The sequence below is a fragment of the Lynx rufus genome, unplaced genomic scaffold (assembly GCF_022079265.1).
Source record: "Lynx rufus isolate CCGP_SWC_20201006 ecotype Redwood Valley unplaced genomic scaffold, mLynRuf1.p SCAF_6, whole genome shotgun sequence".
Lineage (NCBI taxonomy): Eukaryota > Metazoa > Chordata > Mammalia > Carnivora > Felidae > Lynx > Lynx rufus.
Genome location: NW_025814878.1, coordinates 45,712,111 through 45,738,435, shown reverse-complemented (window position 1 = coordinate 45,738,435; position 26,325 = coordinate 45,712,111). Strand labels below are relative to the sequence as shown.

The window sequence follows — 26,325 nt, the reverse complement described above, 5'->3', positions numbered from 1 at the left end:
AAAAAAGTCATGTTATCTAATTGAAACTCATGTTTGAATAAAATGGTCAATTTGTCATCTGTTGCCACTTTCAAAACAAGATAAACTTTAAAAATATGTGATGGCAAATAGCTGGAAGGGTAAACCATCTAGTGTCAGAATCAAATATGCTTTTAAGCTACACACATATGAATAAATACACATACTGACCCTAAATGTCTGCCTCCTGTTACCTACTCTGGCCCATTTAAGTTACACCTGGAAGAACAGAACTCTTGTTCTTAAAGAGAACTCTTGCAGCTGTCCCGAAGACCTTGCATTGTGAAGGATTTAGTGGTGGGAGATGGAAGAAGGAAGGAGTGATAATTAAATTAAAAGTGATTCTGCTACTTTGTGCCATGGTTCCTAATTTGAACATTACTCCATTATAGGGCTAAAAGATTAGATTTAAAAAGAGGAAAGGAACTGGTTTTACAGTTTAGGCAATGGTTGGGATCCTGAAAAGTCATAATAAGAAAAATATTTAAGTACAAAATTTCTAAAAATAAGTAGAGTGTTAGTAAGAATGAGGAATAAAGGGAACTCTCGTGCACCACTGGTGGGAGTGCAAATTGGTGCAGCTAACATGGAAAACAATATGGAAGTTCGTCAAAAAATTAAAAATAGAAATACCATTATGATCCAGCAATTCCACTACTGGGTATATATCTGAAGGAAATGAAAACACGAACTGTAAAAGATATATACACCACTATGTTCACTGCAGCATTATTTACAATAGCTAAGACATGGAAGCAACCAAAGTGGCCACTGACAGATGAATGCACAAAGAAAATCATCTGGAATGATACAGGTTTGAATTGTATGGGTCCACTTATATGTGGATTTTTTCAATAAATACAGTATAGTATTGTAAATGTGTTTTCTCGTATGATTTTAGTAACATTTTCTTTTCTCTAATTGTAAGAATACAGCATATAATATACACAACATACAAAATATGTGTTAATTGTTCATGTTATCAGTAAGGCTACTAATCAATAGTAGACTATTTATAGTTAAGTTTTGGGGAGTCAAAAGTTATATGTGGATTTTCAACTCTGTGGGGAGGGTCAGTGCCCTTAATCCCTGCATTCTCCAAGTCTGTGGCTTTTCACCCTTGACTGTCTTTTGCAGAGCTGAAAATTATTTTAATGAGGTCCAGCTTATCAATTCTTTCTTTCTTTTATAAATCATGCTTCTAGTGTTGCCAAGTAAAAAGCCATTACCAAATTCAAGGTCATCTAGATTTTTTCCTATGTTATCTTCTAGGAGTTTTATAGTTTTGTGTTTTATAGTTAGGTCTGTGATCCAATTTGAGTTAATTTTTGTGAAGGGTGTAAGGTCTGTGTCTAGATTCACTTATTTTGCTTGTGGATATCCAGTTATCTCAGCACCATTTATTGAAAAGACTATCTTCTACTTTTCTCCATTGTATTGCCTTTGCTCCTCTGTTAAAGATCAATTAACTATATTTACGTGGGTCTATTTCTGTAACCTCTATTCTGTTTCACTAATACATTTGTCTATTCTTTGGCCAATACTACACTACCTTGATTACTGTAGCTTTACAGTAAGGCTTAAAGTCAGGTACTGTCAGTTCTCTGAGTTTACTCTTCAAAATTTATTGTTTTTCTAGGTCTTTTACCTTTCACATAAACTTTAAGATCAGTTTGTTAATATCCACAAAGTAACTTGCTGGGATTTTGACTAGGATTGCATTCAATCTATACATCAATTTGGGATGAACTGAATTTTTTTTTAATTTTTAATGTTTATTATTTATTACTGAGAGAGAGAGAGAGAGCGAGCGAGAGAGCGCAAGCAGGGGAGGGTTAGAGAGAGGGAGACAGAATCTGAAGCAGGCTCCAGGCTGTCAGTACAGAGCCCAATGCAGGGCTGGAACTCATGAACTGCGAGATCATGACCTGAGCCGAAGTTGGATGCTTCACCGACTGAGCCACCCAGGTGCCCTGGGATGAACTGACATCTAGACAATACTGAGTCTTCTTATCTATCAACATGGAATATCTTTCCATTTATTTAGCTTTTTCATTTCTTTCAACAGCTGTACAGTTTTCCTCATACAGATCTTATACATACTTTGTTAGATTTATAACAAATATTTCATTTTGTGGGGTGCTAATATAAATAGTAATACAGTTTTAATTTCAAATTTCATTTGTTCATTGCTGGTATATAGGAAAGCGACTGACTTCTGTGTATTAACCCTGCATCCTGCAACCTTGCTATAACTGCTTATTAGTTCTAGGAGATTTTCTGCTAATTCTTTTGGATTTTCTATATGGAGGATTATGTCATATGTAACAAAGACAGTTTTATTTCTTTCTTCCCAATCTGTGTATTTTTTTTTTAATTTTTTTTTTTTTAACGTTTATTCATTTCTGAGAGACAGAGTGCGAGTGGGGGAGAGGCAGAGAGAGAGAGGGAGACACAGAATCCGAAGCAGGCTCCAGGCTCTGAGCTGGCAGCACAGAGCCCGATGCGGGGCTCGAACTCACGAATTGTGAGATCATGACCTGAGCTGAAGTCGGTTGCCCAACCACTAAGCCACCCAGGTGCCCCGCAATCTGTGTATTTTTTATGCCCTTTACTTGTCTTACTGCATTAGCTAGAACTTCCAGTTCTTCTATGATGTTGAAAAGCAGTGGTGCGAGGGGTCATCCTTGCCTTGTACCTGATCTTAGTAGGGAAGCTTCAAGTTTTTCATAGCTAAGTATGGTATTAGCACTAGGTTTTTTTGAGATATTCTTTATGAAGCTGAGAAAGTTCCCCTCTTCCTAGTTTACAGAGGGCTTTTTATGATGAATGGATATTGGATTCTGTCAAATGCTCTTTCTGCATCTATTGTTAAGATCATGTGGCTTTTCCCTGCATGTGATGTGATGGATCTCACTAATTGATTTTCAAAGGTTAAACCAGCCTTGCATGCCTGGGATAAATCCCACTTGGTTGTGGTGTGTAATTGTTTTTATATATTGTTGGATTTGAATTGCTAATATTTGTTGAAAATTTTTGCATCTATGTTCATGAGAGAGATTGGTGTGTAGTTTCTTGTAATGTCTTTTCCTGGTTTCGGTATTACGATTATTCTGGCCTCACAAAATGACTTAGAAAGTATTTCCTCTGCTTGTATTTTCTGAAAGAGATTGTAGAGAATTGGTATAATTTTTTCCATAAATGTTTGGTAGAATTTACTTACCAGGGAACCCATCTGGGCCTGGTGCCTTTTATTTTGGAGGTTATTAATTACTGATTCAATTTCTTTAATAGATAAAGCCTATTCAGGCTATTTCTTCCTGTGTGAGTTTTGGCAGATTATGTCCTTTAAATAATTGGTTCATTTCATCTAGGCTATCAAATTTGTGTACACAGTATTCTTTTATTATCTTCTTAATGTCCTATGGGGCCTGAAGTGATGTCTCCTCTTTTATTGCTAATACTAGTAATTTGTGTATTCTTTCTTTTTTTTTCTTAGGCTGGCTAAAGGCTTACTGATTTTATTATTCTTTAAAAAAACCTAGCTTTTGGGTTCTTTGATTTTTCTCAATTTGTTTTTAATTCCACTGATTTCTGATATAATTTTTATTATTACTTTTTTTCAGTTCACTTTGAATTTATTTTCTAGTTTCCTAAGGTGGAAGCTTAGAGGATTAGTTTTTGATCTTTCTCTTTTTTTTTTCTAATAATGGATTCAATATTATAAAAATTTCACTCTACGCCTGCTTTTGCTGATTTCCATCAATTGTGATAATTGTGTTTTCATTTAGTTCAAAATATCTTAAAATTTCTTTTAGAATGTCTCTAGGCATTTGGGGATTTTCCAGCTGTCTTTCTGTTATTGATATCTAGCCTATCAACTGCAACATGATTTGAGAGCAGACATTATACGATTCATATTCTTTCAAATTTGTTAAGGTGTGTTTTATGACCCAGAATGAGATCCGTCTTGGTGCATGTTCCATGCAAGCTTGAGAAGAATGCATTTTCCGGTGTTGAATGAAGTAGTCTATATATAAATGCCCACTATATTCATTTGGTTGTCCTGAGTTCAACTACATTCTTACTGATTTTGCTTATTTTTTCCTGTTTGTTGCCCTTGTTTTTTGTTCCTATTTTTGTTTTCTTCTCTTTTTCTTCCTCTTGTGGTTCTATTTGATAGGATTCCATTTTTCTCTTTTCTTACACATCAGTCATATTTCTTTTTATTTTTTGTAAAAGTGGTTGCCTTAGATTTTGCAATAATACATTTACTTTCAATATACCATTGTGAAATACCACTATACCACTTCACAGCAGGGCAAGTACTTCATAATGATGAAATAATTCTAATTACTTCCAGCCTTTATGTCATTTCTGTCGCTCATTTTACTTATACATAAGCATATGCATATATATATACCTAATCCAATTCACTGTTGCTATTATCATTTTGAACAAATTGTTATCTGTTAGATCAATTAAAAATAAGAAAAACAGGGGTGCCTCAGCCGACTGAATGTCCAACTCTTTTTTTTGGTTGAGGTCATGATCTTACAGTTTGTGAGATCAAGCCCCATGTCGGGCTCTGCACTGACAGTGTGGAGCCTGTTTGGGATTCTCCCTTTCCTTCTCTCTCTGCCCCTACCCTTCTCTCTCTCAAATAAGCTTAAAAGAAAAGAAAAAGGGAATAAGAGAAATAAAAGTATTTATTTTACTTTACCTTCACTTATTCCTTCTCTGAGGATCTTTTGTTCTTTATGTAGATCTGAGTTTCTGACCTATATTATTTTCCTTCTTTCTAAAGAGCTTCTTACAACATTTCTTGCAAGGCAGTTCTGCTGCCACAAATTCCCTCAATTTTTGTTTGTCTGAGAAAGTCTTCATTTCTCCTTTGCTTCTGAACAGTAATTTTTCAGGGTACAGAATTCCAGGTTGGAGTACTTTCTCCTCTCAACACTTTAAATATTTCACTCCATTCTCTTCTTGCTTGCATGGTTTCAGAGGAAAAGCTGGATGTAATTCTTATCTTTGTTTCTGCATAGGTAAGTTATCCCTGACCCCCATCTTCTTTCAGGATCTAACACTTTTACTGATTTTCTGTAGTCTGAAAATGATATCCCTAGGTTTATTTTTTTGCACTGTTTGGTGTTCTTTGAACTTCCTGGATCTGTGGTTTGGTGTCTGACACTAATTTGGGGGACACTGTCAGTCACTATTGTTTGAAATATTTTTCTGTTCCTTCCTTTCTTCTCCTTCTGGAATCCCTACTACATGTATGTTATAACTTCTGTAGTTGTCCCAGTTTTAGAATATTCTGTTCTTTTTTTTTTTTAGTCTGTTTTCTCATTGCTTCTCAGTTTTAGCAGTTTGGGTTGAGATTTCTTCAAATTCAGAGATTCTTTTTTCAGCCATGTCTAGTCTGCTAATAAGCCCATCAAAGGCATTCTTCATTTCTGTTCAAGTGCTTTTCATCTTTAGCATTTCTTTTTTGTTCTTTCTTAGAATCTGCATCTCTCTGCTTACATTGCCCATCTGTTCTTGCATGCTGTGTACTTTATCCATTAGAGCTCTTTGCACCTTAATCATAGTTGTTTTAAATTTGCAGTCTAATAATTCCAACATCTCTGCCACATCTAAGTTTGGTTCTGATGCTTGCTCTGTCTCTTCAAACTGTGTCTTTTACTTTATATATGTCTTGTAATTTTTTTTTTTTTTGACAGCTAGACATGAAGTATCAAGTAAAAAGGAATTGCTAGAAATAGGCCTTTAGTAATACGGTGGTAATCTGTGCGGGGGGAGGGGAAGTCTTCTACAGTTCTAGGAGTAAGACTTAGTCTTTCAGTGAAACTGTACCTCTGGACTATGTACTTTACATGTGCTTCTCAGTCTTTTTCCCCACCTTTGGTGGGACAGGATAGCTAGAAGAGGCTGGAGTATTTCCCTTCCTCCACATGGAAGGCCAGAGCACTCGGAGCTGGGTATTTCCCTTCTCTCAGGTCAGTTAGGCTCTGACAGAACGCTAGCAGGTTAGGCTCCAGTTAAAGTTTCTCCTGAAGGCAGACCTTGTTAAGAACAGGATGCTCTGGTGTATTTCAAAATGGTTCCTTTCCCCTCTCCGTGTCAGAAGCACAAGGGAATTTTTCTTGTGTGAGAGAAAACTTGTGAGAACTTGGTTGAGCTCCTAGAGGTAAAAATCACAAAAGTGTGGGGGCCCTGATGACTAGGTCCCTTGGAGTCTTAGTCTCTCAGATTTGTCCACACTGAACTTCCAGCAATTCATCAGTTGATGTTTCCCTACCTCAAGCACTGGTTCCTGCAGAGGTTTCTGCTCTTGTGAGCTGTGCTTCTTTGTATTTACCTGTTGGGTCTTTTCAATTTTGGGGGTAGTGCTTTGCCCTGTGACCTCACTTCTGACAGATCTCAGAATGGTTGATTTTTTAGTATGTTCAGCTTTTTACTTGTGGGGAGAGAGTGGCTCCTCTGAGTTTCTTATATGCTGGACCTGAAATTGAAAGTCCCTTGCACAAGTTTTTAAAGTTTATTCTGCCTATTGTGGGCTATGTGGGACTTTATCCTTCCACTGCTTTTCCCTTCCTGAACTACTAACATGGTATACTGCAATGTTCTAGCTTTCATCTGGCATAAAAAGAGCACCAATAAAATAATACTACTCTGTTCTTTTCTCAATCACTAGTAAGTTATTGCATTACTCTGTCACACTATATTGTATTCATGTTAAATTTACACCCTAATTTAGTGAGTAGCAAGAAATTAGCCTTATTCTATGAAAAGTATCTTTCAATTGCAACTACCTCGGCAAAAGAAAGGTTTTGTTTTACATCTATTGGTACATTAGTAAACATGGAATGTTTGGTCATTCTGACATTCGGAGAAGCCAACCTAACATCAGATTTGTCAACACATTAAAAGGAATTATTCAGTACCAAGGTTGTTGTAAACACTGCTATAAATGCAGCACTAAAATCTCATGATAATAGTTTGCTACAGTATGCTCATCGAGCTATGGAGAAATAGATGTATGATAAAGAGTTCTCATAGAGAAAAGCCCAAAACTCAGAAGATTTTTTTTATGTATACAAGTTCCAGTTTGAGAAAAGCTGATCTTATGTCACGGAAATGAAAATCTTTAAAGTTTTAAAATAAAACAAAATACTTTAATGAACAGATATTCATTTAATGCTGCTTTAGTATCTTGAAAAAACTACAGATTTCTATGACTTACCTCAATGCATGGCATTCTCCCAGAAAAATTTGCAGCTGTATAGCCAAATGTGACATTTGCTATAAGCTTAAGTCCTAGCTGACGTGCATCGAGCATTCGTGAAAGGGCTCTGTCTTGCTTGTAAGCCTTCATGGACTGCTTCACCATGAGTCTAGTCTTCAAAATTTCTTCAAGCATTCTTGGTAGCACACCCTTTCTTACTGAAGGCTATTGTAAAGAAAAAAGAATATTTAAAATCCCTTAATAGTTATAGATTTAGATAATTAAGAAGGAAGTACAAAGTATAACAATGGCCAACTGTCATGAACTGAAACATACTAACAATTGAGTGGCCACAGGGCCAGTGGCCATCAATACAAAATCATCACATTTTCCTTCTTTTGAAGAGCACTTTTTTCCTAAAAGTTCCTATAATGTTTATAAATCTAATGTAGCACTATTATGTGAGTTCAGAGACCTCCAGAAAGGAGGATGTCAAGCTAGCGCATAAGAGATCATACAACAAGTTCAGAGGGAAATTTTGTCCAAAACTTTGATCCAAACCCCCACTCTTTCAGAAAGACACACGGGATTTGTATCACTCATAACAAACCTCAGTTTTTAAAGATCTCATCCTAATGACCCCACACAGTAATCTGCATGGAACTCCATTTATCTACCTTGGAAGAATGATGAGCTGGGTTGACTCTGCTGACATTCAAACCTGCAGTTCCAGGGACTCTAGGTATTTCAAATCTGATGCTTAGACCACTAAGCCATCCCCTCCGGCCTATATTTATTAGCAATCTGGAAGAGGGGATGAATAGTGAGGTGATAAAATTTGTTGATGCCAAAAAAAAAAAATCATTTGTATTAATCAAGACTAGGGAGAATTTATGAGAACTCCAGTAGGAATGAAAACCACAAAACAGTATTAACTTTGAAGATGATTCACAGACACGTGCAAGGTAATGCATGTCGGACTGAACAATTAAAACCTTAGGTATAGGATAATCACACTCCTGAATATTAAAAAATCTTAGTTTTATTAAGCTTTACATATTGGGTCAAAATGTAGATGCAAGTTTTAAAAATGCTGTTAAGGGGAGATCATATATAACAAGCTGCTACATATGTGACAATGAAAACATATTCTAACCTCTAATTCATTCTGTGTACCTTATGAAGCAGTCACAATGTTTTTGTTAAGATGTAATATATGTTATGTTAAAGAGGTAATATTTTTCAAAGAGGAGTATGTCATGAGTCTCTGGTGAGAATCTTCCTCCTATCTAAATAGCTAATTTTTAGGTACTCTTTAAACACAGCATCCTCTTACTGGTAGAAAATGATGCTACTTTTGCTAAGTACACCAGAATGAATCTGAGGGCTTGTGGGGTCCATGCTACCATCAACCACCCTACTGTACCGTGATTCTAATACAGACTCACTGCTAAGGAAATAGAACAAAAAAGGAATGAAGTTGGCATAAAAGAGGCAATATACTCTTCTCCTAGAATCTCTCCTCTATTTGTCTTTAATTTATTCATTTATGAGGCTCTTCTTTGTCTCTTTTATGGGGAGATTAGGGCTAGAAGAAAAGAGATCCTATTACTGGTTTGGGTATCTTAAAAATGCAATCAATAAATATATTAGAGTATCATTTCTAAGGCAGTCTTACTTTAAAATACTGTAGGGCAATTAGAATTTACATATTAGAGCAATTTAAATCTTTTAACATTGTTGTGATCGTCAATTAGCTAGTCTCAGATTCTAATAGAGGTCAGAAGGCACATATGCACATTTCTTTCAGTATTTTATTAAAAACTAAAATCTAACAAAAGACTTTAAATCTAAATTCATGCAAAATAAGACAACTGGTTTTTAAAAATAATTTCTTAGAAAATTCCTATAATCTTTACTTTTTAAGATAAGATATTCAAGCAGACTTGGGCTTTTTTCTTTGTATTATATGCCAACAGCATCTAAACCATTAGCTCTCCAAAGGTTAAGCCACAGTTGATACCTTTCACTTATAAGAGAGTATTACCTTGACAAAAGCTATTCCATTGGGGGACACTGTGATATCATGCCTAATTTGGTAAAGTAAATCTGGAGGTACTCTTAGAGAGGTACAGCCAAATTTGAACTCATCATACCTATTAAGAAAGAAAACATTAAGCAAATACTTCTCAAATCATAGAATAGCGATACTAGACAATTTTAGGAATCTGATTCCATTAGAAATTCATTTTCAAATATCTAAGCATGAATTTATTTACTTAGCAATATCGTTATTTAATTACCAAATAGCAGTTCTTCAAATTTTCACAAATTATTAAAAGAAACATTTCTTAAATGGCATTATCCTAAAATTTATGGGTAATCTATATTGAAATACCAGATTTCAACTCAACATATGATCACCTTACACTAAGTTCCTTAAAGAAAAATTTTAAGCCTTAAATAAAAAGATTATAAATAACTTTTCCAAATTCTGTTCTTAATAAAAAGACAGGATCACCAATATAATTTCCACAAATGCTTTCTAGAAAGGAATGAGTATACTCTAGGTTAACACTACAATGCTTGGTTTTACACATACAATAATCATTATAAATGAAGACTATTTCTTATATGAGAAAAATACATACTCCTTTGAGTATTAAAAATGTTATTCTCATTCAGTATACAATTCAGTTGACATGAATATATAAAACCTAACATTTAACAATTTAACTTAAAAAAATCATAGACTATTTTTAAGAAAAGTCAAGAAGAGGCGATAGCTGGAGACAGAAGATCATAATCCTTAAACTGTTCCACTGAAAAGTGATTTATATCAACAAATTAAATTTAACTCTCATTTGAAGAGACCACAGGGGGCGTCTGGCTGGCTCAGTCAGTTAAGCATGATTTTTGCTCAGGTGGTGATCTCGTGGTGGTGAGATTCAGCCCCGTGTCAGGCTCTGCACTAAGTGTGGAGCCTGCTTAAGAGTGTCTCTCTCTCTCTCTCTCTCTCTCTCTCTCTCTCTCCTCTCTCTCTCTCTCTGCCACTCCCCTGCTCACACTTTCTCTCTCTCTCAAAAAAAAAAAAAAAAAAAAGAGAGCATGCATAGATATACACAGAGAATGAAACAAATGAGCTGCAAGACTGATCTATTCATAATCTTCTTCATATGAATCATCCATTCATGATGCTGAATTAGTCATACAGTTACCCAAATCCAGGTCAATTAGTATGGTAACAACAAAGAATGAATTAGCTATGCTACAGCCCATCCACTTGCTCAAAAGGACAGTCTCAAATGCAAAGAGACACTCAAAAAAAGTCTAATTTTAGTAAGAAGTACAAGCACAACATAATTATAAATATGAAAAAAAACCCCTTACTTTCCCAAGTTCTCCACATGGCCAAGGCAGGTGGAAAAGCAGTAGTTATATGCAATCACAATCGAAGGATACAGTGACTGGAAATCCAAAACGAGAACAGAATTGCTGTAGAAGCGGGATTCAGGCTCCATAATTAGGGGAACACACTGAGGGGCTCTCATTTGGGATCTTTGCTGAACACTAGGTGTCACAGGAATATAGTTCATTGGTTTAGCAATACGCAACATCATTGATTCCACACGGTACTGCAGGCAGAGAGGTGGAAGTGGGAAGAAAAGAAGAAACAGTTTAAATAAAAATATATTGGTCTCTGAACATCTGATAATTATTTAAGGGGATGTTTTGCTCTTCAGAAGAAGGCTGCTTTCTTACAATGCAGTTATATAATACAGGTTACTTAGTCAGCTTTCAGGTGCCAGAGAAGGCATTCATAAATCCTTTTCTTGTATTCCTATAACTTATATAAAAACTGTAAAATACATTAAATATCTTACAAGTCAATTTTGGAAAGAGACACAATTAGATTTCTTCTTATATTTAAATACATCTATTTAATAATAACCAGATACAGGAAAGACTGTATAGTTTAACAATTTCATTTGAAAAGTTGGCCAGTGGTCTTTGACAGATTTGAGAAAGTTAGAGTGAAAGTCGGGAGACTTGAGATGGATAAATCTCAAGTTACTCCAATTTTCCGAGAAGGAAGGAAACACAAGGATTCCAGAACTGAACAGTAGTCAGATTAATACTGGTCCCTCACAAAACTGAATCAAGCAATTACTGACTGTTTATAACATCCACCAATAAGCAGATAGTTTGGAGTATTAGAAAAAGAAAGCACTCACAAGAACCAGCATGGATCACAGAAATGTTCTCATGTGGTTTTAAGGTATCTTTGCCTTTTCAAATTGTTTTTAAAACTTGTGGAGGGATATAGATTAAAAACTTGTGGGGGGATATAAATTAAAAAATTAAGCAATACAGCTAAATAAACAAACATGTTTATTTTACGTTTTTAATGTTTATTTTATTTTTGAGAGAGACAGAGAGAGAGAGACAGACAGACAGACACAGTGCGAGTCGGGGAGGGGCAGAGAGAGAAAGACAGAGATACAAAATCCAAAGCAGGCTCCATCCAGGCTCTGAGCTGTCAGTGCAAAGCGCAATGCGGGGCTCAAACTCACAAGCTGTGAGATCATGACCTCAGCCGAAGTCGGACAGTCAGGCGCCCCATAAACATACTTGTTTATTAATAAACACGCCAAATTAGAGCTCTGTGGGGTTAAGGAACCTAAGTGAATTAATGTAGTATCCCTGATGTCTAGCACAGTGTTTATTTAACACACTAAAGGTATTCAAATCAATATTTGTTGAATGAATGCATGAAATCCTTTTGGGTGATGCATCTGACGAAATCTCTCATATCCCTGGGAAATTAATTAAAAAGATATGAATTAAATGACTTTATGATCCTATTTTTAACTTCTTAAAAAAGTGATACAGCCACTTATATTGATTCCCAAATCCTCTTCTTTATTTTTATATTAAACTTATTTGTGGGGCGCCTGGGTGGCTCAGTCGGTTAAGTGTTTGACTCTGGATTTCAGCTTAGATCATGACCTCATGGGTTTGTGAGTTTGAGCCCTGCATTGGGCTCTGTGCTGGCAGCACAGAGCTTGCTTGAGATTTTCTCTCTCTCTCTCTCAAAATAAATAAACTTAAAAAAAAAAAAAAAACCTTATTTGTTGGGAAATAGGAGACGTTGAAATTAGGAATATAAAACAAAAGAGAGGCTGACTTTCTTTGATGCTTCCCTAGTTTTAAGGGGCCTTTGAAGGCATCCCTGATGACACTGATATTATTCAGGCACAAATATTCTCACGGACACAGCCATTGAATTTTTCAACAGCATAAAAAACTTAGCAGTGGCCAGAAAGTTGGTATGGAGAGAAAATAAAAAGTGGAGCTGTTAAGTGAAATTAAAGCTTTTCCAGAAAATAAATTACAAGATATGATTAACCAGCTATATATTAGTTCGTACCACATAGAAAGTTCAAAATATCAAATCACCTCAAACATCTCACAAGTTATCACTCACACATAACTTTCGTGGTATATAGGGAAAACTGATTTCCTACCTGTGAACCCCTTGTGAGTACATGTAAAAACTGAATGCCAAAGAGTCTAGCCATTTCACTGGTTTTCCCAATCAAGTCCAGCTGTTCTAACATTTGGAGATTTCCACGGACACGGCTAATGTAGTGATCAACCATTTTCCATCTGTTAAAAGAGAATCCATGCTATGAACATTAGGAAAAAATTTGGACACTTGAAACTAGTACTGTTTTAATTCTTGCCAAAACCTACACATTAAAAATGAGGATTTAAGGAGGGAGTCATGGTGTGAGTCTTTAGCAAAATATGTAAAGGAGTTAAACATTAGAAAATTTCATATATTTCAAGGGCATAAAACCTAGTGAAAATATCAAAGTTTAAAATAGTACTTGCGATAAGGTGGTAGGATTAAGGATAATTATTTTCAGTATTTTGCTTGATGTTGCTCTATTTTTGTTATAAAAAATTAACATTCTCTCTTAGATGCCACTGCTGCTGATGCAATAATTACACAATTATAATTTATCACATATATGTTCTTAAAGAACATGAAGGCTGGGGCGGTGCCTGGGTGGCTCAGTCGGTTGTGTCCAACGTCGGCTCAGGTCATGATCTCGTGGTTTCTGAGTTTGAGCCCTGCGTAGGGCTCTGTGCTGACAGCTCAGAGCCTGGAGCCTGCTTCAGTTTCTGTGTCTCCCTCTCTCTGTGCACCTTCCCCACTTGTGCTCTCTCTCAAAAATAAATAAAAACATTAAAAAATAATTTAAAAAAAAGAATGTGAAAGCTTTGGGATATCACCGTAACTACCAGTCTAACAGCATGCATTGTCTGTTAATGGGAAAAAATACAATAATTTGGTGAGTTAGGAAAATAGCTTTAGTGAGGTTATACATGGGGTAAATATGTCAAATCAGTATTTTCTATGAAAATACTAATATTCTGTTCTTTGACTTAAACCTTTACAAAAATTAAACTCTTTACCCTAACATGTTTTTTTTAATTAAATAGATTCCAAGCCCAACGTGGGGCTCAAACTAACAACCCCGAGGTTAAGAGTCACATGCTCTACCGACTGAGCCAGCCAGGTGCTCCTTCCTTACCTTTTTTGTTAAGAAAACAAATAACAACAATAAACCTTCCCCCAAAGCTATAAACAGAAGTTTTAAAGAATAAAATTTATTCATTTAATGATTAAGGTTCAAATATATTGCAACCTTTAAGTATATCTTTTAGAATAGTCATAACTGTTCAATAAAGTTTTAAAAGTCATGATACATGATTCATACATGTAGAAAAACTAGATGTAAAATAGAGCAGTTGCATTGGCAAATGGTCTGGAAATTCCTCAAATTGTTAAACATAGAGTTACCATGTAATTCACCAATTCCACTCCTTAGTATATATCCAAGAGGAATGAAAACATACATCTACACAAAAACTTGTACATGAATGTTCTTAACAGCACTATTCATAGCCAAAAAGTGGAAATAACCCAAGTATACATCAAGTGATGAATAAATAAAATGTGGTATACATTCATACAATGGAATTATTACTTGGCAACAAAAGGAAATGAAGTACTGACACATGCTACAATATGAATTAATCTGGACAACATAAACTGAAAGCAGTCAGTCACAAAAGGCAACACATTATATGATTCCATTGATAAGAAATGTCCAAAATAGGCAAATCTATGGAGACAGTAAGTAGATTAGTAGGGGTGGGGGTAGAGAAGGGAAGACTGGAGGGTGATGGCTAGGAGATGCAGGGTTTCTTTTTGGAATAATGCAAATATTAAGATTTATTGTGGTAATGGTTGCACAACTGAATATACAAACAGCATCTAACTGTACTATCTATCTATCTATTCATAAATAGGCTTCACGCCCAGCACAGAGCCCAACATGTGGCTTGAACTCAAAACCCTGATATCAAGACCTGAGCTGAGACCAAGAGTTGGGTGCTTAACCAACTGAGTCACTCACCACCCCTAACTGTATGTACACTTTAAATGGGTGAATTATACAGTATGTGAATTGTATCTGAATAACAGCTAAAAAGAAATAACAAAAACCTATCCTAAAAACTTTATATAATTATTCAATTTTTAAATAAAATAAACAGAAATACTATTCTATAACTTGTATTTCTAACCTAATATATTGTGACTGTTTCCCCATATTTATGTATTTTATAGCTATTGACTATTACATGAGTTTATGATATTTACCTTACATGACTATTACATCATTTATAATTTAGTGGCTTGGTTTTGAGTATCTTTTATTACTATAAGCAATGCTATAATGAATATCTTTACAGTTGAGTCTTTGTACAGATGCTGAAATATTTCCTTAAAATAAATGCCTAAATATGGTCAAAGGTCTGCTATGATTTAGTTTTTAAATTTTTTAAAGTTTTTATTTGAGGGAGGGAAGGAGGGACAGAGCATGCACAAGCAGGGGAGAGGGGCAGAAGAGGGAGAGATAATCTTAAGTGGGCTTCATGCTCAGCCCAATGCAGGACTTGATCCCACAACCTTGGATCATGGCCTGAGCCAAAATCAGGATCAACGGACTGAGCCACCCAGGAACCCTGATTTTGTTTTTAATATTAGTCTCACACTACTTTCCAGAGGGTTTTAATAATTTACATTCAAACTAGAGATGATAAAGTGCTTGTTTTCTTGCATCTCTGTCAATATTGGGGATTATAATTTTTTAAGTTATTACTAGTTTATAGGCAAAAAAAAATGTATCACATTTTAATATATTTTGTTTCAGATTATTAAGGTAATCCTTCAATAATACAGATTTGGCAAAAGTGAATCTGAGATAACACATTATATGTGGATTCAGTCAGTCCCTTTAAAATAAAACAAAATAGATCTAATGACTCATGCATTCTGTGGTCATGGATGGTCAATGACCTGCTGAGTTCCCAGATTCTTTTTTCTGTTTAGTCTGGTCTACTGTTGGACCCCTCTAATAAATTTTTCAGTTCAGTTACTGTGTTCTTCAGTTCCATGATTTCTCTTTAGTACTTTTAAATATTTTCTATCTCTGATAAAATTCTTACTTTGCTCATGCACTATTCTCTTGACCTTGGTGAGCATCTTTATGACTGCTATTTTGACACCTGTCAGGTAAACCATATAGCTCTGTTTCATTATGGTCAGTTTCTGGAAATTTATTTTCTTCCTTTGTTTGGAGCATCTTTGCCTGATTCTTCATTTTCCTTGACTCTTTATGTTGGTGTCCAACATTAGACAAAGCAGGCGTTTCTCCCAGTCTTCATGGACTAGCCTTATAGTCCAATCATCCCTGCCAGAGATTCTGAGGAACTCTACCAACTCTTTCCCTTCCCAGGAAGAAGCAGGCAGCTGTGGTTTCTATTCATCCACTGTGCTGAGAAGGGGGAGTTATGCTATCTGCTAGTCCAAACCACTATCTTTGTTCTCCTCTGGCCAGCTGGACCATGTCCTACTTGTCAGAGCTCTAAGACTAGAAAGACAGATGGAAGTTCTTTGTGTAGCTGTGGAGGAGTTGGGGCACTGGATGCATGTATCTCTTTCTCTCCCCAGGGGTAAGCTGGGAGGTAGGATTTTTCATCCACTCACTCTGTGGGCAGGGGGAAGGATCTATGGCATCTACCAGCCCATACCACCATCTCCATTTGGCTCTGCCAGCTAGACTGTGCTGGTTGTTAGAAACTCCTTGGAAAAGTTGGGGTGCTGGACATGCAAACCACCCTCCCATACCCTTCCCTTAGAGAAGCTAGGGGCCTTTTCCTGATCATATGGCCCTGCGCCAGAGGCAGGGTCCCTGGCAAGAGGGTGCCCCAAATCTTCCAACCAGCTTTGTTGAGTCTGGTTCTGCATTCACCCAGGGTGCAAGAATCTTTCAATCAGTTTCTGGGTTTCTCATAAAGGGAATCTGTCTGTGAAGCGTTGCTGAATCAGTGTGTTTATAGGGGAAGGAGGGCCTAGGATTTCCTACTCTACCATCTTGCTGATGTCACTCTGTATCTTTCCTAATGTATATTTTTAAAGTATTTAAAACGTGGACTTTTTAAATTAAAAAAGCAATCTTTTTAACATAAAATCACCTTCATCCCTAACTTCTAGACCTATTTGGTTAGCCAAGTGATATAAAAAGAGAATGGAATTACACTGTGGACTTAAAAAAAAATAAACATAGTGTGACAATGCAGAATTTTGTTAGGTAATTTTGTTGTTGTCGTTAAAGAATTATGCCATCCTCCTAACGCTTTGTGAAACTCAAGTGTGATAGGCAACACAAAAGAGGAAGAGGAAGGGAAATATAAAGTATAAGCTATTCATGATAGGCCTGGGTAGGTGGTGAACTTAGAGCATCTTGAGGGTACAGGGTATTTTTTGGGACAGGGCATGTAAGAAGGTGACAAAAAAAGGAGATTTAAGAATTCTAAGTACAAATTTCTTATTCTGAACTTTTTTCTTTGGATTGGCTCTATCTACATCCAGGAAATGAAGAAAAACATTTTGAACGTTATCTTCTTGAGCTACGTAACTCTACTACCAACACAGAGCTCCTACCTCAGAAACTGGGATAGTATTTAATAACTATTGCTTGGAAAGCAGATGAAATCAGAATGCTACTATGAGTTCTCTAGATCAGTAATATTAGGGATTAGGAGAGGTTTTATAGACTGATAGAGGAATCTAATCACGAAACATAGTATTTTATGGAAAAATACATTCTAAGTCCCAAACAACAAAACTTCAGGAACATAACTTGTTTATATAAATCAAGGGTTTTCAGGAGACCGAATGTGAATTCATAAAAACAAAGTGATAATAATCAGGGCTCCTCCAAGCTTTACAAACAGATTTAATACAAGAAATTCTTGACTAGCAAGTTACTCTAATTTCTGAGACCATTTATAAAATATGTATATATTTACTTAAAACACTGTACAAAGCAAATGCAAATTAAAGAGTATGACTCACTTTGTTGGTAAAAATCCACTTAAATTTTTAAAATAAAATTGTGTGATCTTCCAAAGTATCTCCAAAGAAAGACTATATGGACTCTCCATGTAACACAAGCCATCTAACATAAATGGTCTAATGTCTAGTTCAAGTCCCTTATGTAATATGTTAGGTCCAGCTCTTGATTTCACTTGGCAAGAGCAATTATTTATCATCCTAATTAGAGGTAGCAAAACATGCATTTACAGCACTTTAGGGCTTAAAAATAAACCAATAAATGTAGTTTTCAATGGAAACTTTAATATTACCATTAAAAGTTTCACTTTAGGGGTGCCTGTGTGGCTCAGTCGATTAAGCATCTGACTTTGGCTTAGGTCATGATCTCACGGTTCGGGAGTTTGAACTGTCAGCGCAGAGCCCACTTGGAATCCTCTGGCTCCCTCTCTCTGCCCTTCCCCCACTCACATGCACACTCTCCCCAAAATAAACATTAAAAAAATAATAAAAGTTTCATTTTATTTACTGGTAGATAACTTCTTCTAAACTTCTGTTTCTATAAGGCTTTCATTATAAGCTTAGTGCTTTCTGTGATTTCAGTTTACTTGAGATTCCTCAAAGGAGACTGCAGATGACATGCTAGAAAGCAGTTCCCCTAAACACACCAAGTTATTTCTAAGGCTACATCTTTCCAGCCTCATCATCATGTGGCCTTCCAATTCAATAAGCAGAGCTTCATTCCTTTCAAACATCAGACACATTAATTTCATGGCTTTTTTTCTTTACATAGCTATTTTTTAAGCTTATTACTATCATTTTACTTTCAACTTAAGGAAAAGTAGAGGTGGGAACTTTCACTTCTGACTATGACAGAACAACTGGTATTGGACTAGTCTGAAGCTGCTTTGATATAACAGTTGAGATGATTGTTTCTGGGCAACAAACAATAGGCAATGCAAGACTGTGCTTCTCGAGAGAAGAAAAACCCATGAGGTGAACCCCAGCCCACGAGGAGAAAACTTCCTAAAATATACTGCAGTATACTACAGTCTAAGTATAGTGTGGCTGTCTTGCTAAGCCACGGAGACAGAGATTAGAGTTATGCAGTTTGTAGCTGGAATCTATGGGACAGGGTATATGTGCAAGGAGCAGAGGTTAGCAGTCAGTAATCCAGGTGGGGGGTTCCTGTGAGTGACTGGCCCAGGGCCGCACTGAAAATGAGGAAGATGAAACCATATGAAGCTTACTAAGGAGAGCTGCTGTGGGCTTGGGTTTGGAATTAAACTATTCAGACAGTGCTGGGGTTGGAGGGCTAGCAATGCCAGAGGAGAGATGTCATTATCCCTTTATTAACAATTGGGCATCCAGCTGAGAGCCCAGAAAAACTGTGCCTTCGGAGGCCTTTGTCCTAGAGCAAGGCCTACTCTAGACAAACCTCAAACTAAGCACTAGCAACATGCCAACAGGATAGAGTTTGGAGACAGAGTCCTGCCAAGTTTGAGGGATGTAGGAAACACCCTGGCTTTCCAGAAAACCACCTTAACAAATAAAAACTAGGTTTGCATAAGTTCAATAAGTGATCAGCCAATAACTGAATTGCAAACTAGAGCAAATATAAACATGCTTCACAGGAAGATAATAAATCTCCAGAATCTGTACAACAGAACATCAACAATATCCATTACATAATTATGCAAAGAAACAAACAAAAATATGACCCACAGTTAGGAGAATAAGCAGTTAAACAGAAGCTAATACAGAGAGAGCCAGGTGTTGCATTTAGTAATTATTACAAGTATGTTCAGGAATCTAAGGAAAAAAATATTCAAAAAATTAAAAGAAAAATAAAGTCTTAATGAGCAAATGAATAGGGAAACAAAATATGGAAACTCTGAAAAGAAAGAACCAAGTGAGAATTTGGGAACTAAAAATACAATAACTGAAATTCAAAAAGGTTATTCGCTGGCCTTAACAGCAGACTGGTGATGACAGAAGTAAGTTAGTGAACCTAAAGATAGGTCATTAGAGAAAGACTGAAGAAAACTGTACAGTGCCTCAAAAATCTGTGGGACACTGTCAAATAGTTTAATGCACATGTAATTGGAGTCTTACAAAAGAGTGAGATTGGGACAGAAAAATTATTTAAAGAAATAGCCAAAAATTTCCTAAATTTGATGAAAAACATCAACTTAAATCTCTAGGAAGCACAGCAAACACCAAGAAAGGTAGGTAAATTTTTAAAATTTCACAATAGTGAAATTATTGAAAACCAAAAGCAAAGAGAAAAACTTTGAAAGCAGCCAGGAAAAAAAAAATTACAGAATTCTGCTTCAGATATTGAAAGCTATAAAGTACATCACTCCAGTCTAACAATAATAAAAAGCAAGAAAATCTACACAATCATGTTTTCTGGAAGCCATCTGACAGTTGCAGTTACAAGAGAATCAGGTGAACTAAATTTCACAGGTGACAAACACATCTGAGGACACACAACTTATTTCATCTTTGGCAGAGCACTGGCAGCCAAGGCAGCTGCCATAAAATCATTTAAGAATGAAAGTTAAAATGTTAATAAATTCTTAAAGGTCATGCATGGGATGCATGATAGTTTAGAATCACTAGGAACCCCAGATACCAGAAGAGTAGTTTTCCATGGGCCCCCCATGAAAACTGGGGGCAGGGCACAAAGGATTGAAATCTTCCTCTGACTCATCTCTCATATGAAGCAAAGGCTTGAGGTGCTATGGGACTGGCAAGAAACTCTAATCCTCAGGATTTAAGCAGAGATCCATTATCTCTGGGGAAAGAATAAATGCAAAAGATGTCTAATGCTGGGAAGGGCAGGCAACCTCCCCTGTTCCAACTGTGTGCCTTGTACTAAGTAACAAGCAGCAGCTGTCTACCACTGGAAAAGAGGCAGGAGACCCTCCCATCATAGATTCCAGGCAAAGAAACAGCGCTGCTGAGGAAGGAGAGAAGGACTCTCCCCCGGGGGAGAGTCAGAAGTCTGCTTGGGGCCAAGACCTGCCAAGGGTACAAAGCAGAAGTCCACTGCACTGTGGGAAGTGCAGGAATGTTGAGAAAGACTCATCCCTGAGCCTCAGGAGAATAGAAACTTCTAAAGCCTGACTCTGGACCAGGAGAGCTGAGTAATTCCTTCTGTTTGCATACACTGGAAAAATGAGGAGCATGACTGTTGATTTCTCATTAGAAACAATGGAGGCCAGAAAAAAAAAAAGGAGTGAAATCTTTAAAATGGTGAAAGAAAAAAAAAAACAAAAAACAAAAAACAAAAACTCAACTCCAGAATTAGACACTGAAAATATCCTTCAAAAATAAGGTTGTGATAAAGATATTTACAGATAAAGGCTGAGAGAATTTGTTGCCAGCAGACTTGCACTAGAAGAATTGCCAAAGAAAACAATTTAGCAGTTTCTTAAAATGTTAAACACACTAACCATGGGACCCTGCAATTTCACTCCTTGAGAGATGAAAATGTATGTTCACACAAAGACTTGCACGTAGTTTTATTCTTAATAGCCTCAAACAAGACACAACTCAATTGTCCATCAATAGGTGACTGGATAAACTGTGGTATATCCATACAATGGAGTATTACTTCTTAATAAAACTGAACAAATTACTGGTTTACACAGCAACAAGGCTGAATCTCAAAACAGAGCATGCTGAGTTCTTGAAATAAGCCAGACAAAAAGTGGTAGATTGTAAATAACTCTATTTATATGAAGTTCTAGAATTGGCAAAACAGATCTATCATAACAGAAATTCAATTAGCACTTACCTGGATGATTAATGGATAGGTAGGTTGACTGCAAAGCTCACGATGGAATTTTCTGGGTGTTCGAAATGTTCACTGTCTAGATTGGGGTAGTGGCTACAGGGTGCATACATTTTTTAAAAGTCATTGCACAATACAATTTAAATGTGTGCATTTTATTGTATGTAAATCACACTCTAATGATACTGATTTTACTAACAAAGAGTTATTATCCTTTTCAGAGTTATAAAACATTACCTGTACAGATCTGTCTTGTTATCAAACCAATCTGATAAGACTCGAAAGGTAAAGAGGGGAAAACGCTGATGAAGAACATGAAAGCTCACATTTTCAAAGGTGTAGTTAGTTAGAGCCACCTAAAAAAAAAACAAAAAACCAAAAGAACCAAGACTTCATTATAATAATGTTTGTATTTACGAGCAAATTTGGTTCTAAGAGATCCAAAATAGTACTTGAAACTTTTCATACTAGGCATGAAAGCTACCTGCAAAAATGTTACAAGTTAACTATAAATAGTTTAAAACTACATATATATATAGCCTTCTAGAGAGAAATATTCTGTCCAGAATTAATTACCATTTAATTGGAAAACAATCACACCTGATGAGTTCAACTTGGTCATGACATACTTCAGAGATCTCAGTTTTCATCACTTCTTTTTATACTCTATACCAATGCAAATACTGACAGAAGCATTAAATTTTTTTTTAAGTTTATCTTTTTTAGCACTCTATACCCAATGTGGTGCTTGAATGCATGACCCCAAGATCAAGAATTGAATGCTCTTCCCATTGAGCCACTCAGGCACCTCTTACAGTAAGAAGCATTTTTAAACACACTAATTTTCTGTTTTTTGCACACCTACTTTTTGGTCTGTGATGACATGCTGATTAACAGAATTCCACAGATTCAAGAATGAATTATCTAGTTAAGGGCAGGCACTCATTCTGCTTCCAAGAATTACACTGGTACTAAGACCCAACATGTGGACATTATAGAGTCAGTTAATTTCATTCCAAAAGCAAAAGATGAAAGGAAATGGCAGAAATGTTTCCCCATCTTCAAAATATGTAGGGAAAAGTATGTTAATGGGAAAAGAATACTTTTTTTAAAAAGGTCCAAATTCATGAAACATACCTCTACCTAGACAATGTCTCAAAAATACCTATAGGACAGAAGCAATCTAGACAATGGCAGGTATTTCAATGCATAATGGAAACTGAGGAATCAGCAGTCCTCATTCTCAGGTCAGCTTGGGATTCTGAGGAATAGTTCAGAAGCACTTCACATTTGTGTATTATAATTTTAAAATATTTTCTTTTCCACTTCTATAACCCAGCAGGTGTAAAACAGGGACTGAATTTTAAAAGCTCATCTCCAAAAGAATCAAAAGATCTTTGGTCTTACTTACAGCACTGGAATTAGTATACTTGCAAACATACACACACACACACACACACACACACACACACACACACACACACACAGTTAGAGTCACCAGTATAAAGCAGGTACTAACCCATTATCTTGGAAGTTAATCATCATTTTTTTCAACAATCAGTAATGACCTGGAATATTTCTTTCAAAAATAAATGAATAACTCCTTTTATTATTAAATCCCCATATTTGAGTGATTCTTCTACTTTCTAATGAATATTTTCATTCGGTTTTGTTTTTTAAAAAAATTCCCATTTAATGTTATAGAAAATGTAGCCAAACATCTGATTTCAGGTAGTTACATGATTACCTAATACACATATATCACTTTAGACCAAATCTAAACTTCTGCTGGAGTATTTATCCTCATTAACACAAGCAATCAAAGAAAGAAAGAAAGAAAGAAAGAAAGAAAGAAAGAAAGAAAGAAAGAAAGAAAGAAAGAAAAAGAAAAGAGAAAAAAGAAAGAAACCTCTTCAGAAAAGGTCCTCTTGTCCTGTAGCTCTCTCATTAGGGAACATTTTGAAGCTTGCCATGTAGGTTGACCTGTAAGTACTAACTAGGGGATTCTGTGACTCAAAGTAAACTTAAAATCTTAAGAAACTGGTCCCCAATATCTGAGGCAGATGGCAGATCTATGTTCTGGATTGATTTTATTTCAAATAGAACAACTTCACAAACTGAATTAAGACTACACAAATATAACCTTATGACACCCACTCTACTTTGAGTCTTCCTGGTGTTCACAGGCACATAAATATACTTAGCTATATAATCTCAGCTGTGAGTAAAACTAAAGGAAGGAAACGTGAACTCTAAGATGATCTATCTTCGGAATATTCTAATCTATAGAGAGTGATTTACTGTGGAAGTTGGAATATGAATCCAGAAATATGAAGCAGGAGTTTGCAACTTGTTTTCAGGGGAAATCTAAGTAACTTCAACACTGAATAAATGTAATATGTAGATCAAAGTCAGAACTGATATAAATGAAGTGTTACAATGCTTGTCCATTTATTTATTGGTAGGTAATGGTCTGACAGAGGTGGGTTACACTTATCCATTCACAGAGTCAATGTGCATAACACAATGGTTAATCACTTTAGAAATAAACTTACTCAGAACTGGGAGAGGCAGAGAATTAGTTAAGGGGAATAGAGGAAATAAAGATGAAATCAAAGAAAAATGGAAGCAGATCATAAGCAAGCACCTGTGCCCTATATCCTCCATCACTTTATTCCCTCAGTTGCTCATTTCCTGAGTCTCCAATTCAAAATTTTTTTGACTGACACATACTTTATATAAAGAATTATATTAAAATTTAAAGTGAACTCATAAATTTATACACACACACACACACACACACACACACACACACACAACCATGTAACCAGTACCAATATGAAGATGTAAGAAATTTCTAGGACACTGGAAGGCTATCTTCAGAGAGCTTATATTTTATTTTATATTTTATACATATTTATATTTAAAATAAAATGTACACTAAGCTCTCTAAAGACAGACAGCATGCCTACAATGAGTCTCAGTCTTGACCCCTTACTAGGTATGAGGCTTTTGACGAGTCACTTAACCTCCGTGAATTTCAGTTTTCTCTATCTGGAATAGTACCTCACTACTCTGTTGTCTTATTTATACCACAAGTTTGTAGCAAAACGTAAAAGTGACAAGTCTGTAAAAATGCCTTATAAATGATAAAACAATATATGAATGGTAGCAAGTATATTATTTTACTTCTACCTAATCTTCATTGCCCATCACATTGTCTTTATTTAAAAGCACCCGACAGGCTGGGCGCGTCTGGGTGGCTCAGTCGGTTAAGCATCTGACTTTGGCTCAGGTTATGATCTCACAGTTCATGGGTTCAAGCTCCATGTCAAGCTCTGTGCTAGTAGTTCAGAGCCTGGAGCCTGCTTCAGATTCTGTGTCTCCCTCTCTCTGTCCCTCCTTAGCTTGTGCTCTCTGTCTCTCAAAAATAAATAAAATGTTAAAAAAATTTTTTAAAAGCACCTGACATGCTTATTGACAGACTGAGATTTTAATAGGACATATTACAAACAGATTCTGATGTTGCCAAATTGAGATAATGGGAGGCTTACATGCTTATGTGGAAACATCAGACTTCCTTAGTGGCTCTGCTAGGAATATTCTCTCCAGGTTCTTCATCTTATGACTATTTCTTAGGAGCTGATTCCTCTGTCTACTCAAAGGGTTTCATTCACAAAAATGTCCTTGGCTCAATTTCGATCACTCCCTGTATTTGCTTCTTTGTGAGCTCATCTACTCTGATGTGACTTCCAAGGCCGGATCTCTAATCTAGACTTCTACCCCATACTTGGGACTTAGGTATATGCCTGCTGCGCATCTTCCTTCACCTGGTTATCTGACTGATATCTCATGCTCTATATTCTTAAATCATTTTCCCACCTAAACATGATCTATGTCAGAACCCTGATCCTCATTCTTGACACCTCCTCCTCTTCATCTTTTTCTTGTGGATTTATCCTCTAAATTGTTTTTTAAATCCTTACATGACTGCCAACTTTCATTTGAGCTACCCCAATAATCTTCTCCCTGGTTTCCTTACCTCTGTTCTTGTCCCCTTCCATACTGCTACCAGAGAGCGAGGTATGAGGCAAATTCACCTGTCACTGCCTCCATCCCACCTTAGCCATCCAGTCCCATGATCATACTCCAAGTTCTATTATTACCAATAATTACCCCCTCCTCATCCCATTCTCTGACCACCATCTCTCATCCTCCTAGTTTACTCCCTCTAGTACCCCGAGCTCCTATCTAGCTCAATTTGCACAATCATAATCACAACCTTTCACTACTATTTCCTTCTTTGCCCCTCACCTGCTCTGCAATTAATTAATTACTTTTTCACAAAGTCATAATCCTTTGCTTATGAGGGGTGGTTGAATCTAACCCTGTCTTATCTACGCTTGTATCTGTGAATCTGAACATAGCTGGCAGGTATCACTTTAATTTTATGATGTGAATCTCAAATGTGCTGTCCACACTGCCTAGCTTTTATACTTTATTTTCTTAAATAACTATCCTCAAATTCTCCTAGATAACTATTTCATACTCTTCTTCTCCCCTCAAACCCATCAAGTCCCTCCACTATGCTCACTCTCAGTTGAGAACCATGACTGCTATTTCACTGAGAAAATTGAAGCGGTCAGAAGAGAACTTCCACACATTGCTACATCTACCCACCTACCAACATCTGCATCCATATAACATGCCTCTCTGCCTATTAAAATAGAGGAATCTCTTAATTGATCTACCCCCTGGCTCAAATTTGGGCTATAGAGATGGCATGTAATAAGTATCTGGTGG

General features: G+C 36.2%; 1 protein-coding gene across 1 annotated transcript in view; it reads right to left on the bottom strand.

The window, feature by feature from the left end:
• REV3L (REV3 like, DNA directed polymerase zeta catalytic subunit) overlaps positions 1-26,325 on the bottom strand; it is a 175,918-nt gene that overhangs the window by 20,627 nt on the left and 128,966 nt on the right. Inside the window, exons 21-25 of the mRNA XM_047101371.1 lie at positions 21,760-21,878; positions 12,775-12,916; positions 10,637-10,881; positions 9,294-9,402; positions 7,265-7,471 (exon numbers count right to left, since the gene is read on the bottom strand). Coding sequence (XP_046957327.1) covers positions 7,265-7,471; positions 9,294-9,402; positions 10,637-10,881; positions 12,775-12,916; positions 21,760-21,878 — 822 coding nt within the window. The remainder of the gene's footprint in view (positions 1-7,264; positions 7,472-9,293; positions 9,403-10,636; positions 10,882-12,774; positions 12,917-21,759; positions 21,879-26,325) is intronic.